Source organism: Carassius gibelio, chromosome A14 (assembly GCF_023724105.1).
Source record: "Carassius gibelio isolate Cgi1373 ecotype wild population from Czech Republic chromosome A14, carGib1.2-hapl.c, whole genome shotgun sequence".
NCBI lineage: Eukaryota > Metazoa > Chordata > Actinopteri > Cypriniformes > Cyprinidae > Carassius > Carassius gibelio.
The window spans coordinates 6,448,144-6,473,727 of NC_068384.1; the positions used below are offsets into that span (position 1 = coordinate 6,448,144).

General features: G+C 40.0%; 1 protein-coding gene across 1 annotated transcript in view; it reads left to right on the forward strand.

Moving 5' to 3' along the window:
• Positions 1-25,584, forward strand: part of LOC128027348 (slit homolog 3 protein) — a 163,405-nt gene that overhangs the window by 134,630 nt on the left and 3,191 nt on the right. The window contains exons 20-33 of the mRNA XM_052614891.1: positions 544-679; positions 2,306-2,374; positions 3,449-3,520; positions 3,677-3,748; positions 5,017-5,088; positions 5,621-5,784; positions 6,830-6,954; positions 8,425-8,522; positions 11,269-11,408; positions 13,862-13,955; positions 14,256-14,393; positions 15,545-15,779; positions 17,154-17,284; positions 25,315-25,469. Of these exons, the coding sequence (XP_052470851.1) occupies positions 544-679; positions 2,306-2,374; positions 3,449-3,520; positions 3,677-3,748; positions 5,017-5,088; positions 5,621-5,784; positions 6,830-6,954; positions 8,425-8,522; positions 11,269-11,408; positions 13,862-13,955; positions 14,256-14,393; positions 15,545-15,779; positions 17,154-17,284; positions 25,315-25,469 (1,701 nt within the window). The remainder of the gene's footprint in view (positions 1-543; positions 680-2,305; positions 2,375-3,448; positions 3,521-3,676; positions 3,749-5,016; positions 5,089-5,620; positions 5,785-6,829; positions 6,955-8,424; positions 8,523-11,268; positions 11,409-13,861; positions 13,956-14,255; positions 14,394-15,544; positions 15,780-17,153; positions 17,285-25,314; positions 25,470-25,584) is intronic.

Consider the following 25,584-nt stretch of genomic DNA (forward strand, 5'->3'; position numbering starts at 1 on the left):
TGCAATCACAGTTAGAGTAACAAAGTCCAGCTAAATTGATTTACGGGAAGATATTTTTGGTTGTTTGAAGGAGTCCAGTCATTGTAAAGCTAGCCCACAGCCGCTTTGGCTCTTCTGTGTTGCTCGGTCTGCGTGTTATTGTTGGAGTCTCCATTACCTCCCATCAATGGCTTAATTCGCTGTTTCTTTTTAATCTGCAGGGCAATTCAGCCTTTTACAGATAGCATCTTACAGAGCTCGGATGAAAGCAGCTCGGGAGGAGGCTACAAGTATCGCTTGCAGGAAATGTGGAGCAAGCGAGGCCAAAAGCAATATTTAGCTGCTGATTTTAAACTCCTGTGTACTGTATCACTTATTATGAGCAAGTGTGCGCTGTAATAATGATACTCATGTTTGGAGACCCACATACTGGAGGAAGGGCTATTTTCTCCATCCTCCATTACTTCCTTTTAAAGAATTGATGAGTTTCTATATTGGATCTGTTAGCATTTTTCTCTTGCATGATGTAAAGGGGCATTAAATATGCATGTCTTTCTCTCTCAGGTATGGAAGAGAACATCTGTCTGCCGTCGGTTCCTCGCTGTCCCGATTCCTGTTCATGCTCGGACACAGTGGTGCGCTGTAGTAACCGCGGGCTGCGTTCCCTTCCTAAGGGTATCCCTAAAGATACAACTGAACTGTGAGTTTCTTCTTCCGTCTCCTTCCTGTCATATTTTTCAGTTTAGGACAGATCGTTTATTTTCACCAAAAATTTTGATTTTGTTTCTGCCACGGTTTGTGCAATGGTACGTCCAGTTTTCTTTACTTGGTCAGTTTAGTTTATTTAAAAGATCCACGTGACCTTCAGGATGCAGATGTAGATTTGATCCAGTGTCGGACAGACTGATTGATTGATTGGGAATGTATATACTCAATAAATCATAATTTAGCATGATTTCTGTAATGGTTAGGTTTAGGGGTGGGGTTAGGTGTGGTCATTCGAACGAATAGACCAACCTATTAAAATATGTAGGAAATACTGTGAGATCGGTGTAAAAAGCCCACACATTGCATTTAAATAAACGTGCGTTTTGATTGGTAATGACGTTATACGTCATTTCATGACGAAAGACGCAATGCCATACTGTCATTATTTTTACGCCCGCTAGAGGGCGCTTTACTTTAAAACGTAAACATAGGTCGTAAATCGTTGCTTGCACAAATAACCTATATGGTTGTTTTTTGTTGGAGGACAGGCTCAGGGATTGATATTCATCACTCAAGAGTTATAATGTAAACCAGCATGCCATAAGAAATACAGTTTCTGAAATATTCAGAGAATAACAATGCCTATGTCACATGATGACAATGATCCTCATTACACACTAAAAATGGTACAAAACTCCTCCTGGGGCAGTACCCTTTTAAAAGTTACTAATACTGTATGTATCTTTAAGATACTAATATGCACCATATAGGGGTAAATAAGGTACAAAGATGTACCTTTTAGCTCTTGTGTCTTAGGGTACTGCCCTAGTGGGGCTTTATACCTTTTTTCTGTATTGGTTCTTAGACGGGTCACTCTGATTGTGTGAGGGTCAGTGAGTTGTTGCACAGTTAAGGTGTCAGTTATTATCTTCTGGACCAATCAGATGAAGAGTGAGCACAGTGCCACACACAAGACATTTAAACTATAAGACCGGCTCATATTCATACTTAGAGAAAAGGGATAGAAGGAGAGAACAGAGAAGCAATAGAACAAGACGTCAGTGACTAAGAGAAGAAAATATATCACAGGGAGAGACTGAGGTAACAAGCGGGTTTATTAGCGAGTGAGGTGAACAGAAATATCCTGTCTTGACACTGTGGGTTTTTCAGTAATTGTTTTTGGGTTGTACAGGGAAACTCCAGCAGGATTGATCTCTTCTCCTGTGTCGTAGTTTTGAAGGCAATACTCTTGCTCGGTGACCATCCCCATTATCAAATCGCTTTGATAGCAGACCGTCAGTTCCCCGTCAGAGCCCCATCTATCTGTGTCCAGTCATCTCGCAGTGTCCAGGAGAGAGGGCTTTTAGCAAGTCACAAAATGGCAAAACTAGGATGAAACTCACCCAAGAGTAGATTTTGTAGATAAACGATCGCAGCAGCTACGCTTCAGGACCAGTCTTTGGCTTTTTTTGTGGCTTTGTGGAAATAAGTCTGTATCTTCCAATGTAAAATGGATTTTTAAGCATGAAATAAAATGTTAAATGAATCTGGTTTTACTTTGTAGCTTGTGTGAGGATTGTAAACTTGACTGTTAACAGGATTTTTCTCACCGTTTCAGATACCTGGAAGGAAACCTCCTCACCTCCGTGACCAAAGAGCTTGCTAATCTGAAACACCTGACACTGCTGTATGTAATTTATTCACTTGTCACACACTATTATCCAAAAAGACCTACTATGCATTTAATGCCTTGAATTATTTATATTTCCAAAGCTGCAGGAAATATGTGGTACTGTACCTCTATTCAACACAAATCTCACATTGTAAAAATAAATAATAATAATAAGTTTGAAATTAAACAGTAAACAGTAAAAACCTGTAAACTGTTTAACTGTAAGGTACATTAGCATATACTGTGAAGAATATACTGTGTAGAATAGTAAATGGTTTAAAATAGCATGTTATGGAATTTTACTGTAAAAATATTGTTCAGTTTAACTTAAAACAACTGAAATACTATAAAATGAAGCAGTCAAATTACTGTAGAAGGAGTGAATTATTGTATAATTTACGGTGAAAAAATGAAAAATAACATTCCCAGAAGTCTCGGTGTGACGCATCACATACCAGTTGTGTTTTATTGAATAATTTGATTTCTTCTCATTTTTGTTATCCATAATGTACCTATGAGTGTTTTGTTCAGTGTTTTCTTAGTCTTATTCACTTTCATGTGCATTACCCTTATGCTGTGTTTGTGTGTGTGTGTGTGTGTGTGTGTGTGTGAGAGAGAGAGAGAGAGAGAGAGAGATCATATGTACCATTAATATATGAAAATCAGCTATATTTGCGTGACAGGCCACTTATAATGAACTCATCTTGTGACTTTGTATTGACATGTGTACTTAGATGTTAATTATCAGCACATTTTTTAAGTTATACAAAGCAGATTTCGGTGCTATATATGATAAATTGTAAAATATGCCAACATGCAATCCCATAATCCCTCAAACATTATAACTGAGTGAGTTTCTGGCAACCACAACTGCTTATTTTTTTTATTTTTTTTGCTGTGTACGGTGTTGCTGTGTAAGTGTTTATCCATGTTTGAAGTCATTAGTTAATAACCTTTATTTAACCAGTATGAAAGTAACTGCAATGAAATCTCTTTTCTAAGTGTAAACCTGGCTGTGGATTGTGAAGGCACGTGGTAAATATTCTTCTGAGGGTGTGTAATTGAATCTGCCGTGTGTTTCCTCTGCAGAGACCTCAGTAATAACAGCATCAGTCTTCTTGCCCCTCTTACCTTCAGCAACATGACGCAGCTCGCCACCCTGTAAGTTAACGCCATCATCTAACGATCAGACACAGTTTCTGTGTCAATGTGTGTTGTGAACTTGATCACTTCTGTCAAAACTTTGGGCAGAAATGTTGACATTAAATGACATCGTTGTCGTTGTCTCTGTGTCTCACTCATATTCTTTCTCTGCAGTATCCTGAGCTATAATCAAATCCGCTGTGTCCCGGTTCATGCGTTTGATGGCTTGCGTTCTCTCCGCCTGCTGTAAGACTCCCTTTTGTTTTTTACCTGATGAACCAGCGATCTGGTGCATAATCACATCAATCTCTCTCTCTCTCTCTCTCACACACACACACACACACACACACACACACAGACTCCCCTTGCACCACAACACCTGCCTCATGAACTTAACTTCAGGAGATTAGTGCCTGAACAAAGCTGCTTTAGAACAGCACATTCACAGCATAAGCAGGTTCTGAAGAAACAAAGCAATAGATTTTAAGAGCACTTAAAGTCCTGTGGGTGGACTTTTTCTTTTGGTTATATGAAAGTCACATTCAAATGGTCTTGGAAACTTTTGACCAGGCCTTCATCATTTATTTTTCTTGCCAGACTACTTACAGACTCATATGGAAGCCCGTTTCCGCCACTGAATTAAAAAATAAACCCTTTTTTTTTTTCAGAAATTGTGGCTTTTTCATAGACTTTAAACCTCACACATTCTGTGAAAAGTAGTCCGAATTGTGAGATAAAACTATTTTTTTTATTCAGTGGTGTATATCTGCTTCCATATACTCAGTCTCAAAGCTGCAAAAAATATTTTTTGAAGTTTTAAATTATAACCAAGATTATTGTAACTGTTGGAAATTATTGGAAAAGTGCTATTTCAGTTTTCCTGCTTCAAAATTTTAATTCATTATTTGCTTTTTCTTTGTAATTGTTCCTACACCTATTTTTTCATTTTATGAAAATCCATTAAAATATACATTTTGCTATGAAAATTTAAAAGCATGATACTCTAAAACAAAGTGTAAAATATACATAAATCATGTGACTATTTATTATTACCGTTCAGTACCGTTCAAAAGTTTGTTTGTTTTTGGAAAGTGTGTTTCTAAGAACAGAGAATTAAAAAAAAGAACAGCATTTATTACTATTTGAAACAGATGTCTTTTGTCAGATTTGCCCAATTTAATAACAATGTTTGTTTGTTTAATAAAAATGAAGTTTGAAATGTGTGACTGTAGTTGAAGAGACACCCTTAGATGTCTGTCTGCGTTAAGCATAGGTTATCATCACCCAGTGTGCACAGATTCCTTAAACAGACCAAAGGACGCCCACCTTATTCCGGCCTCTCAATGCAAACCCAACGGTGTCTCACAGAACGCAGAGGTTTTCTATAATCCACACTAAATGCTTTGAATGTCCGACCCTTTCTTTCTCTATCTCCGTTTATAGTGTGGAAAACAATGGAACCAACTCCCAGAGCTCCATGCTTTTTTCATTTCCTTTCTATTCTTCTCTTTCAGAACCCTCCACGGAAATGACCTTTCAACTATTCCGGAGGGAGCCTTCAGCCACTTGACATCTCTGTCTCATCTGTAAGTGTGTGTGTGTGTGTGTGTGTGTGTGTGTAAAAGCGTGCTCTCTCTGCCTCTATTAATGATGGACTCCCAGTCTCAAGCTTAGAGACCAGCTCAGGTCTTTAGACTCAGTGTTAGTTTTACCTCATTACCTGGTGCAACCTAAAGAGAGAGAGCAGCCTTGTGCTCCACGCTCGTAGACCGAGCCCCACAGGAAATCTTTCTACATTTTATTACAGCTAAAAGGCATCTTTTATGGAGGCTTATGGTGGAGTTGTTGTTTTCCTCTCCGGCTGTAGTTCCTATGCCGGTTTGGAGCGGGGTTACTGTAGCTCCTTGTTTCCTCATTGAAAAGAACTATCAGAGAAAAATCCCCATTGAGGAATTAAGGGCCTGTTGATCTGATGGAAGTGCAATTGGGATGTTTGTAGTAACCAAAGAAGTTTGCTTTGTAAGGAAGAGTTGTGTTCACAAGGAAAATGGATCATACCGATATTATAATGCATTTATCGTTTCAAACTAAGTTTAACACCTGTTTCCTGTGATCCAGGGCTCTGGGTGCGAACCCCCTGTACTGTGACTGCGAGCTGCGCTGGTTGTCTCAGTGGGTGAAGGCTGGGTTTAAAGAGCCTGGCATCGCCCGCTGCTCAGGACCACCCGACATGGCAGACCGCCTGCTGCTGACCACCCCTCTCAGTCAATTCCAGTGCAAGGGTGAGGCTATTTTCTGTCTTCTCTCTTCATAATTAACACATCTGCTTCAGACACATTGAGCCATGGTGCTCGTATGGCAAATGCAGATTTAAATCTGGTATGCGCCATGTCCTGATTCAATATCTTCTCTATTTCGCTCCCTAAATAATGTCACACTTATTATACCTGTCATACTTCTGTTGTTTCTCTCAGTAATAAGTCTCCATAAGGAAACTTCCAAAATCTAATCATGAGAGAAATTACTCTTAAAAGGGGGGGTGAGGGGGGGGGGGGGTGTAGCCTAAGGTACCAAAGCTAATAAGGTACATCGTTGTACCTTCTTTGCCAATAAATGGTACATACTAGTACATAAAATGCATGTATTTGTACCTTTTGAAAGGATACCACCCCAGTTTTCTAGCTTTTTTATGAGAATGTTTGAGTTTACAGTGGCATTGTTTCAGAATGATATAAGATATTTGAGGAGAGAAAAAAAAAACTGTAGGGTATTTTATTTGATTTGATCAGAATTTATTGGGTCATAAAAAGTGGACATTACATAACAGAATGGAGTCCAGTTGATGGATAAGGGTTGAAAAATGTTAACTAAAAATTTTAAAAAATAGTTTTCAGTAACTGAAATAAAGCTGAATTAAATAACATATAAATATCAGATGAAATGCTGCCTTCTCAACTATCTTAAAAACGTACTAAATACCTAAAACTGAAATAAATATAAAGCTAAATAGAAATATTTAAGAAAATCTAATAAAATGACCGAAGCACATAACAACTTAAACTAAAAATAACTTGAGAGCTGGAAAATAAAAGCTAATGCTAAATAATAAATACACACTTAATAGAACATAAATGATACAAAAAAATAACACTCTTTCACAGCTGGAGACAAGTAAAGGTATTTCTGCTTTTTCTATATTCTATGTATTTATTTATTTTTCTAGTAATAACATGCACAGATAAAATTTTGCAAGTAAATATGGTCAGGTTTGTTTAAGGTTCGACCTTAAAGTCAACATTTTAGCTCATCATTGTGTGTGTCTTTCAGGTCCAGTAGATTTGAGTCTGATGTCCAAGTGTGCCCCGTGTCTGGCGAGTCCCTGTCAGAACAACGGCACATGTGTGAGTGATGTCACAGGCTCCTACCGCTGCACCTGCCCTTCTGGCTACAAGGTGAGTGAACATCCACCGCCCCTCATACATCTTCCCTGTCCTCCTGCACACGTGTAGTCTGCACAGAATACTCCAATGAGTTATGTGCATCATTACATGCACGAGAACCTCATCATCCGTCTTCCCGAGCTGAACTCGCTGGATCTGAAGTTTCTTGATTATTTCCTATTGTACTCAGGCAGGCGTTGTTTGTGTAGTGGATACATACTCAGTGGTGCGACCTTGGCAGTGAGGTCTTGGGCTGATGGCAAATGTATTGCAAGGGATGTGAAGAATGTGAGCTGCTCTTCAAAGGCAATTTATTCAAAGACAAGCAGCTATGAGAAATGAAAAGTGTGACCGGGTGGGACCGTAAAAAAATGTAAATTCACTTCAGTGAGTTCGAACAGATTGCTTTTATAAACATAAACCAAACGTTAGACCATCATTCCATGCAGACTGGGTTGCAGATTGCTGATGCACATTGAAAAACACTTGAAAAACAAAAACAAAGTTTGACATCAAACAGACTTGGTTTCACGCAAAGAGTGGTTTGTGAATGTGTGTGCATGTCCTGGATGCAGCGTGCAATCATTACCCTTTTGTCTGGTTATGGGATTCCTGTCAGTGTTGCTCTGTTGAAGAACAGATAAGAGCTTAACCCTTCGCCCTCTACAAGACAGAACCAGCGAGCTGTCTTTTAATTAAAACCACAGCTCTCAAGGTCAGTTGCAGGTGCTCTCCCATCATCGAAATAAGTGAAGATTAATTAGAATGTTCTAGAGTACTGAATTAAGTCAAACATGGAAAGAGAGAAAGAGAAAAAACAGAGAGACGGAGAGAAAGAAAGCAGGCATATGGGCCCTTTGAGGAGAGCTTTGTCTGAAATTGAAACGGAGAGTGTTAGTCATGGAGTTACAGCCCCGGAGTAAAAGGATCAGGACAAGACATACATCATCCATAAACCATGATATTAAACTAAACTCGGCTTTGGGCCTGGATATAGAAGTAGTAAACAAACAAACAAGATTTTTATGAATCTTTGCTGAAGAACATGTAAGTGGTGCTTGTCTGTGCCAAAACTAGCCAACACAATTCTGCAGGATGGTATGTTTTCTTTGTGTTTTTATTATGTTGCTATGTGGTTGCTACAATGTTCTGGATGGTAGTTAAAAGTTAAGGGATTAAAACAGATTCCTAATTATAAGTATGAGCAACAATAATAACCATAGAAAGCACCGCTAATCATTGGCTTTAATGTCCACTCCTTAACCCAGTTTGAAAGGTAAATTGTGGTTAACATTTAACTTGACATTTTACTCAGAACTCATTATGTAATACTGTAGATGATGGCTTTTTATTCCTTTAACCTCTTCACCTTTAAAAGTGTCCATCTGATTGTGACCTTTGTCCCAGGATGTAGGGTCAGACATGTTAAAACCTGAGCTCGCTCTTTCTTCATCCATGCTCACAGGCTTTTTCTTTCCTCAGGGTCATAACTGCGAGATCCCCATTAACGCCTGCATCAGCCTGCCGTGTGTTAATGGAGGCACATGCCACCTCACACCTGGACTGGACGGGTACTACAGGTACATCTAGACCTGTACAAATGATATTCTGTCAGCCATCAAATAGCTGTGAAATTGTTGCACCTATGTCTTGAAATGTGGAATTTATTTTTATTAATTTGTTTTGCACTAATGCTAGCAACATAAATCTGAATGTAGCCTGCACCGTGTTTCCACTATCGCTATCAATAAACGTGTCACAAAGGATATCAATAAATAACATTAATTTGAAAGTCCTGTGTTACAATGCACATCTGGACAAAATCTGTGTATTAAATATGTAAAGCTTGTAACACCCCTGGACATTTAAAACTAACATAAGACAGGCAGATTGTTGTAATGGCACAATAAATCTCCTTTGTCGTATAAATCTCCCAACAACTTTGGTAATGTCACGTTAGGCCTCTATTCAATTTTTGCAGGGCAGCCGCTTCACATCCAGCAGGAACAGAGTTGCACAATGACTTTACAAAAACCAGCAAATGAGCCCAGAGATGTGTGTGTTTTTATGTGTCTGAGGGTGGAATATATTGGTTGCTTGCATAGCTCCTGAGAGTTGGCAGCCAGAGGGCAGGGACTGGGTGGAAGGGTACAGATGGGTGTGGGCTCTGCTAAACAGTCAGATAAGTTTTACTGCTATTGCTCAACAAGTCACCATGGACATGGAGGTTTATTAAACACTGAGCCTCAGCCACTGATGGATCTGACCTTTAAGTCTTACAGATAGCAACAGAAAAGCCAGAAAGGCAAAACAACAGAAAAAAACCCACAGATATTGGGGTCTGCTTGGAATTTCAGAAGGTAATTTGCAGTGATACAATTGAGACATGCTTATTTGAGTCCCAGTGAAGACTGAGACCAGAACAGAGTCGAGTTTGGGTCAAGAGAGAAACCAGAAGAGATTGAGTCTAAATCAAGACCAAGACCAGAAGACATTGAGTTTGAGTCAAGACTGAGATCAGAAAAAAGGTTCGAGTCTGATTTAAAACCAAGACCAGAAAAGGGGCAAGACATAGGTCAAAAGAGGGTTGAGTCTGAGTCAGAGAGCGAAACAAGAAGACGGCCAAGTTTGAGTCAAGACTGAGACCAGAAGAGGTTCAAAAGACTGAGATCAAAAGAGAGTTGAGTCTGAGTCAGAGAGCGAAACAAGAAGAGGGCCAAGTCTGGGTCAAGACTGAGATCAAAAGAGGGTCGAGTCTGAGCCAGAGAGCAAAACCAGAAGACGGCCAAGTTTGAGTCAAGACTGAGACCAGAAGAGGTTCAAAAGACTGAGATCTAAAGAGAGTTGAGTCTGAGTCAAGTCCGAGACCAGAAGAGGTTCAAGTTTGAGTCAAGACTGAGATCAAAAGAGGGTTGAGTCTGAGTCAAGTTCGAGACCAGAAGAGGTTCAAGTCAAGACTGAGATAGGAAAAAAGACAAGTCTGAGTCAAGACCAGAAGATATAGAGTCTGAGTCAAGACTGAGACTAGAAGTTCAAGTTAAGACTTAAAAGAGTCTGATTTAATTCAGCGACCAGAAAAGAGTCGAGTCTGAGTTAATAATGAGACCAGAACAGGGTTGAGTCTGAATCAAAATAGAGATAAAAAAGGGTTGAGTCTGAGCCAGAGAGTAAAACCAGAAGACGGCCAAGTCTGAGTCAAGACTGAGACCAGAAGAGGTTCAAGTTTGAGTTAAGACTGAGATCCAAAGTCGGTTGAGTCTGAGTCAAGTCCGAGACCAGAAGAGGTTCAAGTCAAGACTGAGATAGGAAGAAAGACAAGTCTGAGTCAAGACCAAGACCAGAAGACATAGAGTCTGAGTCAAGACTGAGACTAGAAGTTCAAGGTAAGACTTAGAAGAGTCTTATTTAATTCAGCGACCAGAAAAGAGTCAAGTCTGAGTCAAGAGAGAGACGAGAAGTAAACAGAGTCTGAGTCAAGAACAAAAGTTCAAGTAAGACCTGAGATAAGAAGAGAGTCGAGTCTGAATCAAAACAGAGACCAGAAGAGGGTTGAGAAAATTTAAGATCGAGACCAGAAAAGGGTTGCATCTGAGTCAAGACAGAGTCTTCATGCTCCCGAAAAGAGAAGACCATTGCAGTGAAAATATGGTTTTGAACTCAGACTCGAGGACCAATGCTAATTAAATATTTTTTTTTGGACTATCAAGATATGATCTTAGACTCATACTCGGGGACCAAGACCTTGACAATATGGGCTTTGACTAAAGAACCAAGACAGTCATTGACTCATTGGGAATTTTTTGACTCTCATCATCTACTCACAATCATATTGCTTGTTTTTGGTGGAGCAAAATTAGATGTTTAACATAATGTTCAGTCAGTTATTTTCCTCAAAAAGAAAGTAAATTTGGAAAAGTGGAAAAGTGAGTTCATTTACTCATTGAAGATCTTCCAAGATCTTTATATTCTTAATAATCAAGGACTTATAATGTTATAAATAAATATCTTGTTTTGTGTCATTCCACCATTATCATTTGTGGCTGAACTATCCCTGTAATGTGTTGAGTACATGTTAAATCCTGAAGTCAGTGTTCCTGTTGGCTGTGAGCAGTGCACTAATGAAGGATGCTGGGTTGACATTTAAAGACCAAACAATGAGACATGAATGGCAACAAACGACACAGTTCTGGCTCCAGACCTGAAACAGATCAGTCTGGCAGTATCAGGGTGTCACCCAACAGAGCTAAATCACTGAAACCCATGCATTTCCTTTTGTTGTAACATTTGTAGTATCGATCATTGTCCTTTACCTTCCCATTCCTCTAGCTGTGTGTGTCCGCCTGGGTACGAGGGCCAGCAGTGTGAGCTGAATCCTGATGACTGTGAAGACAACGACTGTGAGAATAACTCCACCTGTGTGGACGGCATCAACAACTACACCTGTGTCTGCCCTCCGAACTACAGAGGTACCAGTTAAACCTCATTAAACCAGCCATTTCAGACTCTCTGTTGCCATTGTCTTAGTCATATTGTCCTATTTGTCTGTCTCAGTCTTACCACAATGAGGCCATTTCACTCGCAAGACAGTGCCAATCGCATTTATATCCTCCAGCCATAACTGAGGTGGCTAAGAAAACATGAAGAAACCAAAATAATATACATGTTAAGACTGGTAGTGGGCACTTTTACTAAACAAACCAGCTTTTGACAGAAGTCCTGACTAAGCAGATTTAAAAGTTCAAGTGGTGTCTGTTCATTTCCACTTCAGATCTGCCAAATGCCGTCCAGTGGCACCAATGCCCTTGTTCTCTCTTCTTCTTCTCAAAATAGGAAGTGCAGCTGCTTCTAGCGGGCCCTGTCATTATAACGGCGTTCCTCTTTGCCACCTCCCTTGGAGCGGGTGCAGCTGGTGCAGAGAGTGTGTACATGCTGCGGTATAAGCCTGGCCACATCCTTAAGCTCGTAGGGCTCACACAGCTGCCAGGTTAAAGAGCGCAGTCTTAAAAACTGAGTTTTAAACCAAGCAAGAGAGAAATGTTGTTGCTGAGAGGTTAATAGATTTCTCTATTAGGTTTCATGAAAGTATCAACTTTGGCTCAGGGGTTTCCCCTAAACGAGGAATTAAAATAGGAATAGGAGTTAGGGGAGATGCTTTCTGACTGAAGTCTTTCAAAGATAGAGTCTCTGTTTGCTCTGATATTTCACAAATATCTTGTTTGTGATTTGTCTTGCATACAGGATCTTATTCTCTCCATTTCACTGTCATCTGTACCAGACTGGCTAAAGATCAGACTCTCTACAGAGAATATATTTTTTCATTAGTTCAAATAAAAGTATGTAATTATGCGGGTGAAATGAAAGGGGAGAGAAGGATGGTTGAAGATGTAATATACTGATGATGTTTTCTCTCCTGTTTTAACATTGTGCCCATGGTCACTGTGGGACTTTTTATATTTTACATTTACAGTGGGACTTGTACTACCATTCAAAAATTTGGGGTTGATAAGTTTTTCCTTCTTTTTTCTTTTTCTTTTTGAAATAAATTAATACACTACCATTCAAAAGTTTATTATTTGTTATTTTTTTATTTTATATATACAGTATATATATATATATATATATATATATATATATTTTTTTTTTTTTTTTTTTTTTGTAATAGAAATTGATACTTTCATTCCGCAGGAAATTGATAAAAAGTGACTGAGGAAATTTTTTATGTTACAAAACATTTATGTTTCCAATAAATACTGTTCCTTTTCAGCATATTAGAAAGATTTCTGAAGGATCATTTGACACTGAAAACTGAAGACATGGCTGCTGAAAATTTCAGCTTTGCCATCACAGAAATAAATGACATTTTAATATACATCCAAATATCCATATTTTGCCGTTTTACTGCATTATTTACATATTTACAAATACATGCAGTCTTCATTTGAAAGCATTAAAAAAATTATATAAAACCCCAAACTTGGTAGTGCTAGTTAGCATATCGATAGAGATGTTCCAGAATGCCATTATGCCCCAAACAAGGAAGGCAATGTGTTTCACTCCTTGTTTCACGTTGAATCCTCGTGAATAACACTTTGCCAAAGGTCAACTCTTAATAAGATTCATTCCTTCTCCATTGTCATTATATTTCTGTATCTCAGTTTGTATTTTAACAACTGAGGATTGTTCTGTATTAACATCAGTCAGTACAAATCTTACCACCAACATCCAGATTTGATTTAAAACCCCCATCTTGATCTCTCTGAGCCTACTCCAGCCTGTGAGGTGCATGCAGGAAACATCATCTGTAGACACCGACTGCACTGATTCCCTCAAGAACACACACAGTTGCTGCAGAAAGGGTCTAGAGGAAATTGGCCTGGCAGCAGACCACCTAAACCCGTCTCAAGGGCCTGCTGCTGTGCCATGCAACTAGCAACACCAGCGCAAGTGTGCTGGACAGGAAGTGCTAGGAATCTGGGTGAATGAGTGCAGGGATGTGGAGGTCGGATTAGACCCACTATGGCCTGTTGCAGGGCCGGACATCCTACAGCAGGTGGACGGGAACAGAGAATGTATTGAAGGTCCTGTTTGGCAGTGATTTAGTGCCTCCGAGTGGACCCTACTGAGCTGTGTGCTCTAGAAAGACTTTGCCATCACACAAAGATGTTTTCAGTTGAGCCTGGAGGAGAAAGGCCTCACATAGTCTAAATGCTGGCAGATGGTGTGAGGGGTGAAAACACCTCGAGGAGGGTCGAGACACACATGCCGTATGTTCAGTCAAAGAGTTCCTTTAGCCACATAACTGTGAGCTTCACCCGTAGACAGCTGAGGTCCTGAGTGTTTCAGCATGTGATGAACCTCTGGACGCTGGGAGAGGGCAACTGTTAGAGTCATCTGTTCCTTTTCTTTGTGTGTCTCTTAGGTGATCTGTGTGAGGAGGTGATTGACCCATGTCTGCCCGGGTTTGACCTCTGCCAACACGACTCTAAGTGTGTTCCCCTCAGTAAGGGCTACAGGTGAGTGTGTGAGCATCTCAGCCCAGAACTTCACAGGAAAGACTGCGTGACCTGCCTGTTATAGCCTTCCAGAAGTAAAAACTAAAAACATTCATTTTCTCAATAAGTAAAGTGATTTTTAACAAAAGCTGATAAAACAGTCAAGACAGATCTGATGTGAGCTCTGATGATGTATGATTTACTTCAACCCAACTGTTTTCATTAATTCAACTTACTTTTAAATGAATTGTTTAATAGCAGAATTTGTAAAGATCCCATTTTGCTAGTCATTTTTTAGCATCTTAAGCGTTGTGTTTTCAGGTGTGAATGTTTGCCGGGTTATGTTGGCCAGCACTGTGAGCAGGATTACAACGACTGTCTGGAGAACAAATGCCAGCACGGAGCAGAGTGTAATGACGCCATCAACGGATACACGTGTGTGTGCAAGGAGGGGTTCAGGTGAGACTTTTACCTCCACGATTATGTCTGCAAGAGTAAAGAGAGGTTAGAAACCACTCAAAAAGCATGCACATACTTTTCTTAAAACTGGGATAATTGCACACCTGTGTTCAGTATGATTATGATGCAAACATATACACGCTTACACACCTTTGTTATATGATAGTGTCTAGTTCAATCTGACATGCACAGACGATGAATATCCATATGGCTAATTATAACATTAGGGTGTGTGTGTGCGTGTGTGGCATTGTACAGAAGAACAATAGCTCTCTCCTCAGCATCCCTCACTCCACTACGGCTGCTAATTAAGAACCTGATGGTGTCTTGAGCCCTGCATTAATCTGGCTTACCACCCATCCTGACACTCTATCAATATTCAAACACTGTCTTCATCTCTTGTGTGAATTAGATTTAAGAAAGAAAGTTAAAAGCGCTTGAAATAATATACTACGCATGTGATGGTTTAAAATGTGCATGTTGTGATAATTGCTGAAGCTTTTATCGTGGTATATTATCACGGTATTGAAATAAGTTGCAAAAATACTATTACAGGTATAATAACTTTTTTTTATTTTAATAAAAATAAGTTTTAATTGTTGTGCATTGATTTATTGTATAGACATTTTCAAAGTAAACAAATATTTCAAAGTGCAAAAGAATTATAAAGTGCAATAGGTTTACTATATGGTCTAATGCATTGACTAGCATTAATAATAAGAAAACATTCTTAGTATTCTTAAAATGCATTCAAAAAATCGGAATAATTAATGATTATTTACAGTGTTTCAAGTTCCCACGATAATAATATCATGCATGTTAATTATTGTGATATATCATATTACTGTATACCTGTACATGTCTATAAAATGCTTAATATTCAAGAATGATTTCTGAAGGATCATGTGACACTGAAGACTGGAGTAATGATGCTGAAAATTCAGCTTTGATCACAGGAATAAATTACATTTAAAAATGTATTCAAATAGACAATTTTAATATTTCATAATATTATTTTACAGTGTTATTGATCAAATAAATGCAGCCAGAGTGTGCATAAAATACATCTTTCAAAACATAAAAAAAATAAAATCCTAATTCTTCCAAACTTTTGACCAGTAGAGTAAATGCCTTATACTCTCTTTCCTTAGTGGGCTGTTCTGTGAGACTCCTCCACCAATGATATTACTCCAGAAGACGAGTCCATGTGATCAATCTTACTGTCAGAATGGAGCGCAGTGTCTGATCGTGGAGGGAGAGCCTGTGTGCCGGTGTCCACCTGGCTCCAAGTGTCATAAGCTGGTCACAGTGCACTTCCTCGGCAAAGATACCTATCTGGAGCTCTCAGGCGCCAAGATCCGACCACCCATGCACATATCCCTCCAGGTATGCCTCTAACCACTTCCTGTAATGCTTAACAGAGAGTCCCAGAACAGTTTCTGTAATATAGACTTCACATATCACTGGCCTCAGGACAGTCTGCGTATCAGCTGAACTCACATCTGCAGCCATGAGAAGCCATCTGTCTCTCTGTCTAGGTGTTTTTCATCTGTAGTGCATGGTCTAAGCCAGTTTTAGCCTCTCTGACATTATGATAATGTCACCTCTTGTCCACCTGCGTGAATAATTCTTCTCCTGAGGACATATATTATGGTAATAGAGGTTGAGCCGGCTGTTATCCGTTGCAATCAGGGACCTTGCTAGATCTGCTACAAATGATCCTATCTTCTCACCGTTGAGAGGGCACACTGATGTTAATTAAAGTAGGAGAAATGAAAAAGAGCTCCGTAGCAGTTTATCTCCTTGCAGACGTCAGCATCTCTACGTTTCAGGTTCTGTTAGATCTGCAGATCGAGAGGGCTTTGTGAGTTAAGTAATGGTGCTTACTAATCCAAGTCAGAAATTTTGGCAAGAAGAAAACATGGACATTTAGGTTTTTAAACCGTGCATGATCAGTGAAGTTTAAAACTGCAATGTTGCATGTTTGTTTATTCAAAAACTGGATTTTTTTTTTTTTTTTTTCATTCATTAGATGTCTAAAATCCACAGGCCTTTAAGATAAGTGATGTTAAATTTCAGGAATGTTTAAAAATGAATAAATAAATACATTTACATTAAGGATGCAAAATGTGTGAAGGAATCCAAATACCAAAATCCAAAAAAGTCTACTCTTTTTAGCATTAAAAATAATTGTAAAAATGTTAAATTAGTACAGATATCCGTTTTTGTCCAGTAAAATGTAATTGTTAAATATTTTAGATATTTACTTTTAACATTAAGTCAAATATTAGAGAATGACATTTCATCCTTGCACTAATATTTCTGAATATTTCACTTTTTTTGCTGTTGGTGTTAACAGGCCCTAAAAGGCAACACGCTTGGGAACTGCAAATATAGAAAAGCAATTAAAATAGGTTGCTTTTTTTATTTCCAGTGTTAGTAAAACTGTGCTAAACAGCGTTAATGACTTGGTCCTCCTGTGACACATCCACTGACATAAACTGAATACAGGGACACATTAACGGCTCACATGCCTCCAGGATATGAATGTAAGCAGTTTCTTTTCTCTCGTCCTAGTGCTTATATATAAACGTGAGCTGTTTTCCATCACAGCTTGCTCGCAGGCGTTCAGTTTGATGCCCTCGACTAAACATGGAGTTAAGCGTCAGTCCTATGGTCTCGGTGTGCATGTTGTATTTCATCCTCCTTCACTGATCTTTTTCTGTCTCTTTCCCATTACCCCCCTCTCTATCTTTGTAGGTAGCCACAGATAAAGACAATGGCATCCTGTTGTATAAGGAGGACCATGACCCACTCGCCCTAGAGCTGTACCAGGGACACATACGTTTGATCTACGATGTTGCCAAGTACCCCCCGACCACAGTGTACAGGTGAGGATAGACCGCATACACACACATACTCTGCATGTTGTATTTTAAGGGAAAAAAAACCCATACTGGGATATTTTTTGCATTCATAACATGAATTATAGAGGCATTATAACTGCAATTTTAATACACACAGTGAATGCTTTTTGGCTTTTTTTGCATGTACTCATACATACTCTATAATGTCAGCTTTTTAAACAACAGTTACGATATTGTCACAGATGATAAATATTGCACAACCCTACTTTGTGCCTTACGTACCCCTAAAAGGTTCATAGTAGTGATTTAGGTAATATGCACCTTTTAGGGGTAGTCGAGAGTTGTCCCTTTAAGGTCACTGCCCCAGTGACAAGTTGTTGTATATGGTAATTAAAAGATGGGCTTTTAATAAAACTTGGCTGTCTACCAGTAGAAAGTCATTTTTATTTAAATCGATGCCACATGAGCAAACAGAGAAAAGGGGCTGTGGTGTTCCCTTTTGCCAAAAAGGTAGGAAAATGCCCATAATGCACTGGGCTCGATCTGAGCCTAACCTGATTTTACCAAGTGAGACATGTTCCTGGGACAACATCGTTGTTGACCCTGGGACAACATTGTGATTAACCAATCAGATTTGAAGAACCAGTTTATAGATTTTTTGAAGTTTATGCTTAAAATCAGTGTTTGGTGCTTGTACATCAGTGTCATTCATCTATCATTTCCTCTGATTTTAGGGATTACTCATGGTTAAGGTTAGGTTTAGGTGTAGGGATATGGTTAAGAATATATTTTTGGAGTAAAATGTTGTTCCAGGGTCAACAAAATATGTTGACCTAGGAACACATCGGACTTGGCAAAATCAGGACGTGCTCGATCTGACTGTCCATTAGTGAGAATTAAAAAATGAAGCTGTTGAATCTGTTTTCACAGAAACTCTGGAGCTGTCAGATTTCATATTTAACGCCAGCCAGTTGCTTTTTGTTTACAAATAAATGTAAACAGTATATCTCAATGCAGATAACATGGATTAAGAGTACACATTGTTAATTTACATATACCAAAACAGTAAAAATGCTGAAATGTATGGATAAAAATAGTTTAGCATACTTTTAAAATTGGCATTTCACTTTTATTTGTGCATGCTATGGATATTTATGTTTAATAGAGGATTGCATTGTTATCTTAGTAACATGTTAACACCAGAATCAGCCACAGGTCTCCAGTGCATCTCACATGAGGAATGTTATTTGTTGCTGCTTATGTAGAACCCTACAAATTAGTCACTTAAGAGGTTCAATTTTAGTCATGATGCTCTTAGAAGCCAGCTGCCTCTTCAGCTCACTAGGTTTTGTAGCAGACCCACAAACACAATCACACTTCTGTTCTACACAGTAAACAAACCCATACAGCCAGACGTTTCTGCTGCACCATAATATAAATAGACATATACCGCCCTAAATTATTTAAAACACTCATTCATCATCTTCCATAAAAAAGGGACTGTGTTTCAAAGGAGGCCCCCTGCTCTCATCCAGAATAGTTTGGGGTGAAAAAGGCATGTTTGCGGGTACGAATTCTCTCCGTTCTCAGGGAGGTTCAATCCCTATAAGCTTGTGGCACATCATAAAACCATATAGGAGCCCGGATTTACATGACCTGTTTGAATCTGCCTCAGGCGAGAGCTTGCTCCTCTCGCTCGGTTCCCATGTGAAAGCTTCTGTGCTACAGCGCCATGGTTTCTATGCTCACTTGAACCCCCGTAAACACAGAGCTCTCAGCCCTCACCTCCTGCCCTTTCAGCAGACAACAGACTTGTTGAGTCTGGCGCAGATGGTGCCTGACTCCGGTCTGGTGGGTCATTGTGGATGTCATTAAGCTAGCACAGGCTCTGTATTGCGTTCCAAGAGCCAAGATTCAAGCTTTTAAATCCAGTCTGCACACAAACCTAATGACAAGCGTATAGTTTCAAAGCATTTCGAGATAGAAATCTGTGTCCTTGTCTGGCTGTGTCTGTTAAGAATGGGTATGCGGCGTCAATCAGTGTCGCTGGAATCTTTTTCATCTACGTCTGCAGGAGTAGGGCATGAACGTTTGTGACCGGCAGCTGTTTTAGCAGGCAGTAGACGTGAACCGTAGTGATCTGGGTGCTCAGGCCTTGCCTGCCTGCTTGATGACTTTGTATTGATCCAGTGCCTCCCTTTGTTGCTGCAGAGGGCTACTCTTCCCTTCCGCCCACAGCAAGGGCTGAATCGATTGAGCCTCAGCATGAAAAATAACATTTCAACCAGATCCCTTGTCTTTGCGGTCAGAGAATACATGCACTTAATTCAGGTGCTTCTAGTATTAGTTGCAAACATGCATTAAGAGCGTGCAAGGAGAAGATAAGAGAAGGAATAGACTGTTGTTTCAAGGAAAGATGGTTTACTTGGCAGTCATCTTAGGCCCCGTCCACACGGAGACGCGTTTCTGTGAATATGCACAAATTTTTTATCCGATAGGCGTTTCGTCCACACGGATCCGGCGTTTTCACAAGGTGAAACCGCAATTTTTTTAAACCGGGTCCCAGAGTGGATAAATTTGAAAACGCTGTCTTTGCGTTTTCGTCTGGACGGCTAATCCGTATATTTTCTGAAACAATGAAGTCATCAGCCCACGTCTCCCCCTTAGTCAGACACCTCTACGTCCCGTAACAGTAACAAAAACATGAACAAACACTGAACAATTGTCTTTTTATTAACTAACATTAACACTGATTAAAAAAATGTATTGTTCCATGTTCGTTTGTGTACCACGCGCAAGGTTTATGCGCATAGTCCAAGTCTTCTTCTCCGTTTTTAGTGTATGTCTGTGGCAGAATTACAGCGCCACATACTGGTCTGGCATGTATACTACATCATTTTGCGGTTTCGTGTAGACGCGGATATTTCTTGAGACGAGAAAAAAAAGATCGGATTGGGGTAAGCTCCGTCTCCGTGTGGACAGGGCCTTAAAATATCCCAGGCAGGGTCTTTTTAAGTAGGGAAAGAGATATAAGTACTGCTTCTATCTACATAAATGGGGAAAGACTAAAATCTCCAATGGTATCATTAATTTAGCTAAACCCTGCTAAGAGCTTACTGTGATGCAATACATGCATATATATATATATATATATATATATATAGAGAGAGAGAGAGAGAGAGAGAGAGAGAGAGGAATTGGTTGTGTACTTGAACAGTTAAATTAATATGCAGTGGTGTTGAAGTAAATTTGTTGGCAGGTCCCTACTGCCAAGTCCAAGATGCATCATGGCTCCCACAATTAATCATAGATCCATGCTCAGGCTCTAATTATCTTGTTTTTTCCCAATCGACAATGTGCCGTTTGGCTTTGGCATATCTGCAGCCCATTGTCATGAGGTAAAGAATGAGAGTCACATGTGAAGAGAGGAACTGCAAGGTCCTTCCGTCTCAATTTAGCTTATTTTTGACATGGTACTGCATGGAACACACCCCTGTCTGGCGAACGTGCTCTCAAGTTCTTCATGTCATAGTCCTAACAATGTGTAACCAGAGCCAAGAGATCCAGCTGCTCAATTTCCAACCCATCCTACGCCGCAATGCTTGGACATGGGTGCAGCGTTCGGGCAGCTCCCTTGCTTTGGTTTTCCCACCATGGAAGCAAGAGGTTTGAGGCTGTGGTTGGAGCATTCCTGAGCCGAGTCTGGTTCAGTGGCTCTCTGCGGGTGCTTGACTTCAAATGTGGAACTGGGTCATAAAGACTCTGTGGGGCGAAGATCAGAGGAGGATACTTGCAAGATTCCCACACCATCTACAGATTCCACTCAGCTCTTCTTACACCTCGTCCCTGCTGAACTTCAGCAAGAGACGAGATCCCTGACAGGAAAAAACAAGGAATGATGATGAAGAAAATTTAAATGGTGAGAGGAAATGGGAGGCTGGGAAAGAAGACAGATCGGACCCCAGAGAGATGAAGCCGACGAAGAGTGAAGGACACTTATCTCTGTAATGTGATCCTGCCTTGACAGAAGGTGTGGGCGAGGGATAGAGAGACTGATATATGCACTGGGGACGAGAGCGACGAAGGCTGTTAACTATGCCTCATTACCATGAGATGAATGCTTGGGCCCATGCAGCGTGCTAATGCGCTGCCCTTTATTAAATGTCACGCTAATCTGAGTATTAGTTTAAGCAGCGGTGTGGCCAGTTCGTCAGCAGAAGCGGCGGTTTGTGGAAACCATTGCAGGAAATTGAATGAGAATGTTAGAATTACAGTGTTCCCTGCCCCCAGCTGCTCAGCGTGGGCTCGCCATCCTGCACCACGCCTAACCACAGCTCTCCAAATGCAGCTAATGTTTGGCATGTCAACTGGGTTTAACACTGAGCAGCGCTGGGGTGAACAAGGAAGGGTCAGGTTTTTACGGCCTGTTTTCATTTCGCCCGAGATTAGCACTAAGTTCCAGAGTAAGCAAAATATCTGAATGGGGGAAAGTAGTGGTAATTCAGCCTGAACCGTGACTGGACCTGAAGTTCCTTGGGTTGGAGACGACCGAATGGTTGTGGTGTTCTAAGAACGGCTTGGATAAGTGGGACGGCGCTAATGCTACAACAGCAGAAAGAATGGTCAGGGCTAAGGGGTGCTAATGCTAACTGTCCACTAACAAAGATTTTGTGTTCTTCTTATATTTACCTGTTAGCTATAGCATTAGCATACACCATTATTTACATTTACACATTTGACATTTACACTTTTACCCAAATCATGTACTTGCTTTCCTCAAGAATCAAACCCATAACCTTAACTTTGCTACGACTGTGCTTTAATGTTTGTGCTTCAGGAAGGCAACATATTCACATCCCAAGGATGAGACCTTGTCCTTTGCTACTTACAAGTGTTTTGATGCTAGCTCTTAACTCTAGTCCATCTGTGGAGCACAGCTACTTGGTTACACACCATGATATCTCGAACCTCTTTAGCAATTCATGTTCCAGAAGGGCATAATTGACTTCACAGCTGCGGTCCGTTACTCTTAGCCAGTGCAAGGAAATGATAGTGCCGCGTAATTGAATCTGGAAAATGTAAATATGTCTACAGGTTTGCTGATCTAGATAACTCTCCAAGATGAAGGCGCCGGTAATAGTTCCTAACTTTGTGTATGTGTCATTTATAATGCGGTTTCGCTTGAAGAAAAACAGAGTATTTTATTTTCAGCTGACAGGAAATTGACTTCCCCTCGTGCGCGAGGGGTGACATGAGGTTGCTGAAATCTTCCACGGGTTTCTGTTTGTTTTTATTGAGCTTCATAATGGGCTGCTTGAAGCTAATATGCAGGCTAGCCGCACATCAAAGACACTCCACCTTCTCAACCCCCCGTTCTAAAAATATTACAGCCTCAGGATATTTTCTGTCTGTCAGAATATGAACAAAAGGCCAATAGTTGCAAGCGCTAGGCTACATCTTGAGGAGTTGATCTCTGGTGCCCCCTAGTGGTGGTAGACCTTCTCTGCATACGATCAAGAACATAATTGTCAGTCCCAAATGATGTTTTCTGTCCCCCATGGTGAGATTTATGTTCTGATTAAGTATGTTTTCGTTCTCATAATAGAATCTTCCTCTTTGTTCCATCACATTCCCACTCTCACCACCTTTTCCACTAAATACTCTTCCCATTTCCTTCCCAGCCGGCATGTAGGCCCTCAGACCGACTTAATGAAAGACGGCTGTCAAAACCAGAGACAGTGGAAGAAAATGTCCTTATGTTATAATAAAGTTAATCTATGGTGGTACTGATGTATCAAATGGAAGGGCTTGAGATGTTTGGGGGGTCTCAGCCCGCGGACTGTTATGTTTGTTGCAAAAGCCTATTTTGAAACAGGAATTGAATTATGGGCCTGTAATGCAAACCACACGTGCGCCTGTGTTGGGTCTTTGTTCAGCCAAGACCTCCATGAACCGTACCCCCCCTATATCTGGGGACACTGATCTCTATCCACACCTATGGCCTCAGCATTTCAGCAATGGAAAATAGCATTGCGAGCCAGCACAAATACTAGCAGCCCGCCCGCAAAAACGAGTTCATTGCGGTGCGAGCCTGTTTGTTTGCAACAACATGTATTTGCTGATAATGCTCTTTTGTTGTTGTTGTTTTTATTTTACAGTACATGTGATTAATTTTTTTTATATATATGTATTTAAAAAAAAATTTATATATATATATATATATATATATATATATATATATATATATATATATATATATATATATATATATATATATATATATATATAATTTTTTTTTGCCAAACACACAAAAATAGGAAAACCTTGTTTTTAACTGATCATTTCTCGCACCCCTTCTCCTCTCTCTGTTGGTCTCTGGGCTTCTTTGCCAAACCACTGTCTCTAGCTGTCTGTAACTGCTTGTGCTCCATCCAGCAATAACTACTACAATGCAAAACTTAGGTTTCTGTAGCCTGAGCAGACTGTTTTCTCATGGTTCAGAGGCTACTGATAAGTTAATAACCCTAAATCTCACCTTTAAACAAATTATACAGTCCTAGAAGTCAGCAGAATCTGGGCCAAACAGCTTGCTACATGCACTGCATTGTAAGAAACTAAGGAGGAAACAGGTGAGAATCCAGCTGTGCTGGTCAGAGCACGCTCTCATAGTCTATGTGAAGATTCATGGAGGTTTAGTGGAACCGGGGAACAAACGGCACTCTTCAATGGTTAAAAAATGACCGTGTGAAACAAAATCACTCTCAGGAGTTCACGCAGTCACAGTGCCAAACTCAGCAGGATGTGATTCGAGCGTGCTAACTCAAAGAAAGAGTGAACTCATGGCCAACACAAGCTCTCCTTTTCCCACAACATAAGCTCTGGCCGTGTCAGTGCCAAATTCACTGGAAATACACCTGACGGAGCCTAACGAGGAAATCATGGCATTTTCAGACAGTGGGGAGATATTCTGAATTGCACATTCAGGCTTTTCATCTGGACTTAAAATGTTACTTTCAAAGTTAAATTACTTCAGTGGTGATTGATCATTCAGTGGTCATGATATTACTGTCATTAAACCTAAAACAGTTTAGGCCATTTCATAGCAAGCATTTTGTGTCTCCAAAATACACACATTTAAATAATATTTTCACACTGCGAAATTTGACTAAATAAAAGCTTGATTGGAAATGACAAAAAAAAAAAGAGCATTTAGTTCACAAGTCATATTTACACTACCATTCAAAGTTTAGAGTCAGTAAGTTATTGTAAGAAACATTATAAGAAATGTTTGTTAAAGGGTTTTTCGTGACACTGAAAATTCAGCTTTGTTTCACAGGAATAAATTACACTTTAAAATCTATTCAAACAGAAAACTGGGGGAAGTTGTGGCCTAATGGTTAGAGGGTTGGACTCCCAATCAAAGGGTTGTGAGTTCTAGTCTCGGGCCGGACGGAATTGTGGGTGGGGGGAGTGCATGAACAGCTCTCTCTCCACCTTCAATACCACGACTTAGGTGCCCTTGAGCAAGGCATCGAACTCCCAACTGCTCCCCGGGTGCCGCAGCATAAATGGCTGCCCACTGCTCCGGGTGTGTGTTCACAGTGTGTGTGTGTGTGTGTGTGTGTGTGTTCACTGCTCTGTGTGTGTGCATTTCGGATGGGTTAAATGCAGAGCACAAATTCTGAGTATGGGTCACCATACTTGGTTGAATGTCACTTCACTTATTTTAAATTGTAATAATATTTAAGTAAATATACTGTATTTAGATCAGATAAATGAGCACAAGAGACTTTTTTCATTAAAGGCACTTCTCCCCCCAAGCTTGATTTGTCTTTTTTATTTTATTTATTCATTCTTTCATTCATTCATTCGTCTCATATTTAATCTCAAGTGTGCTCTTGACTGACACAGCCTCCATGGGGGAAAATAAATAAATAAATAAATTTCACATAATACATACTGAAATGATTTATTTCAAACTCAGTTCAGATAATAATATTTTTTTTTAAAAAGCAAATGTATATATTTAGCTATCTTCTTCTGCTTTCTTTCAGTGTGGAGTCCGTGAATGATGGTCTTTTCCACACGGTGGAGGTCCTGATCCAGAATCAGACCCTAAGTTTGGTCGTAGATAAGGGTGCACCGAAAAGCCTGGGAAAACTCCCCCGTCCTCCTGCTGTGGACCACAACACACAGCTCTACGTTGGCGGTAAGAGTCAAAAACACCTAATTGTTCACCACAACCATATTTCAAAGGTTTCAAAGTATTAAATATGGCTGGTTTTGACATGCTTTCAAAGTGCCTTAGCCTTAGCCTTAGCAGT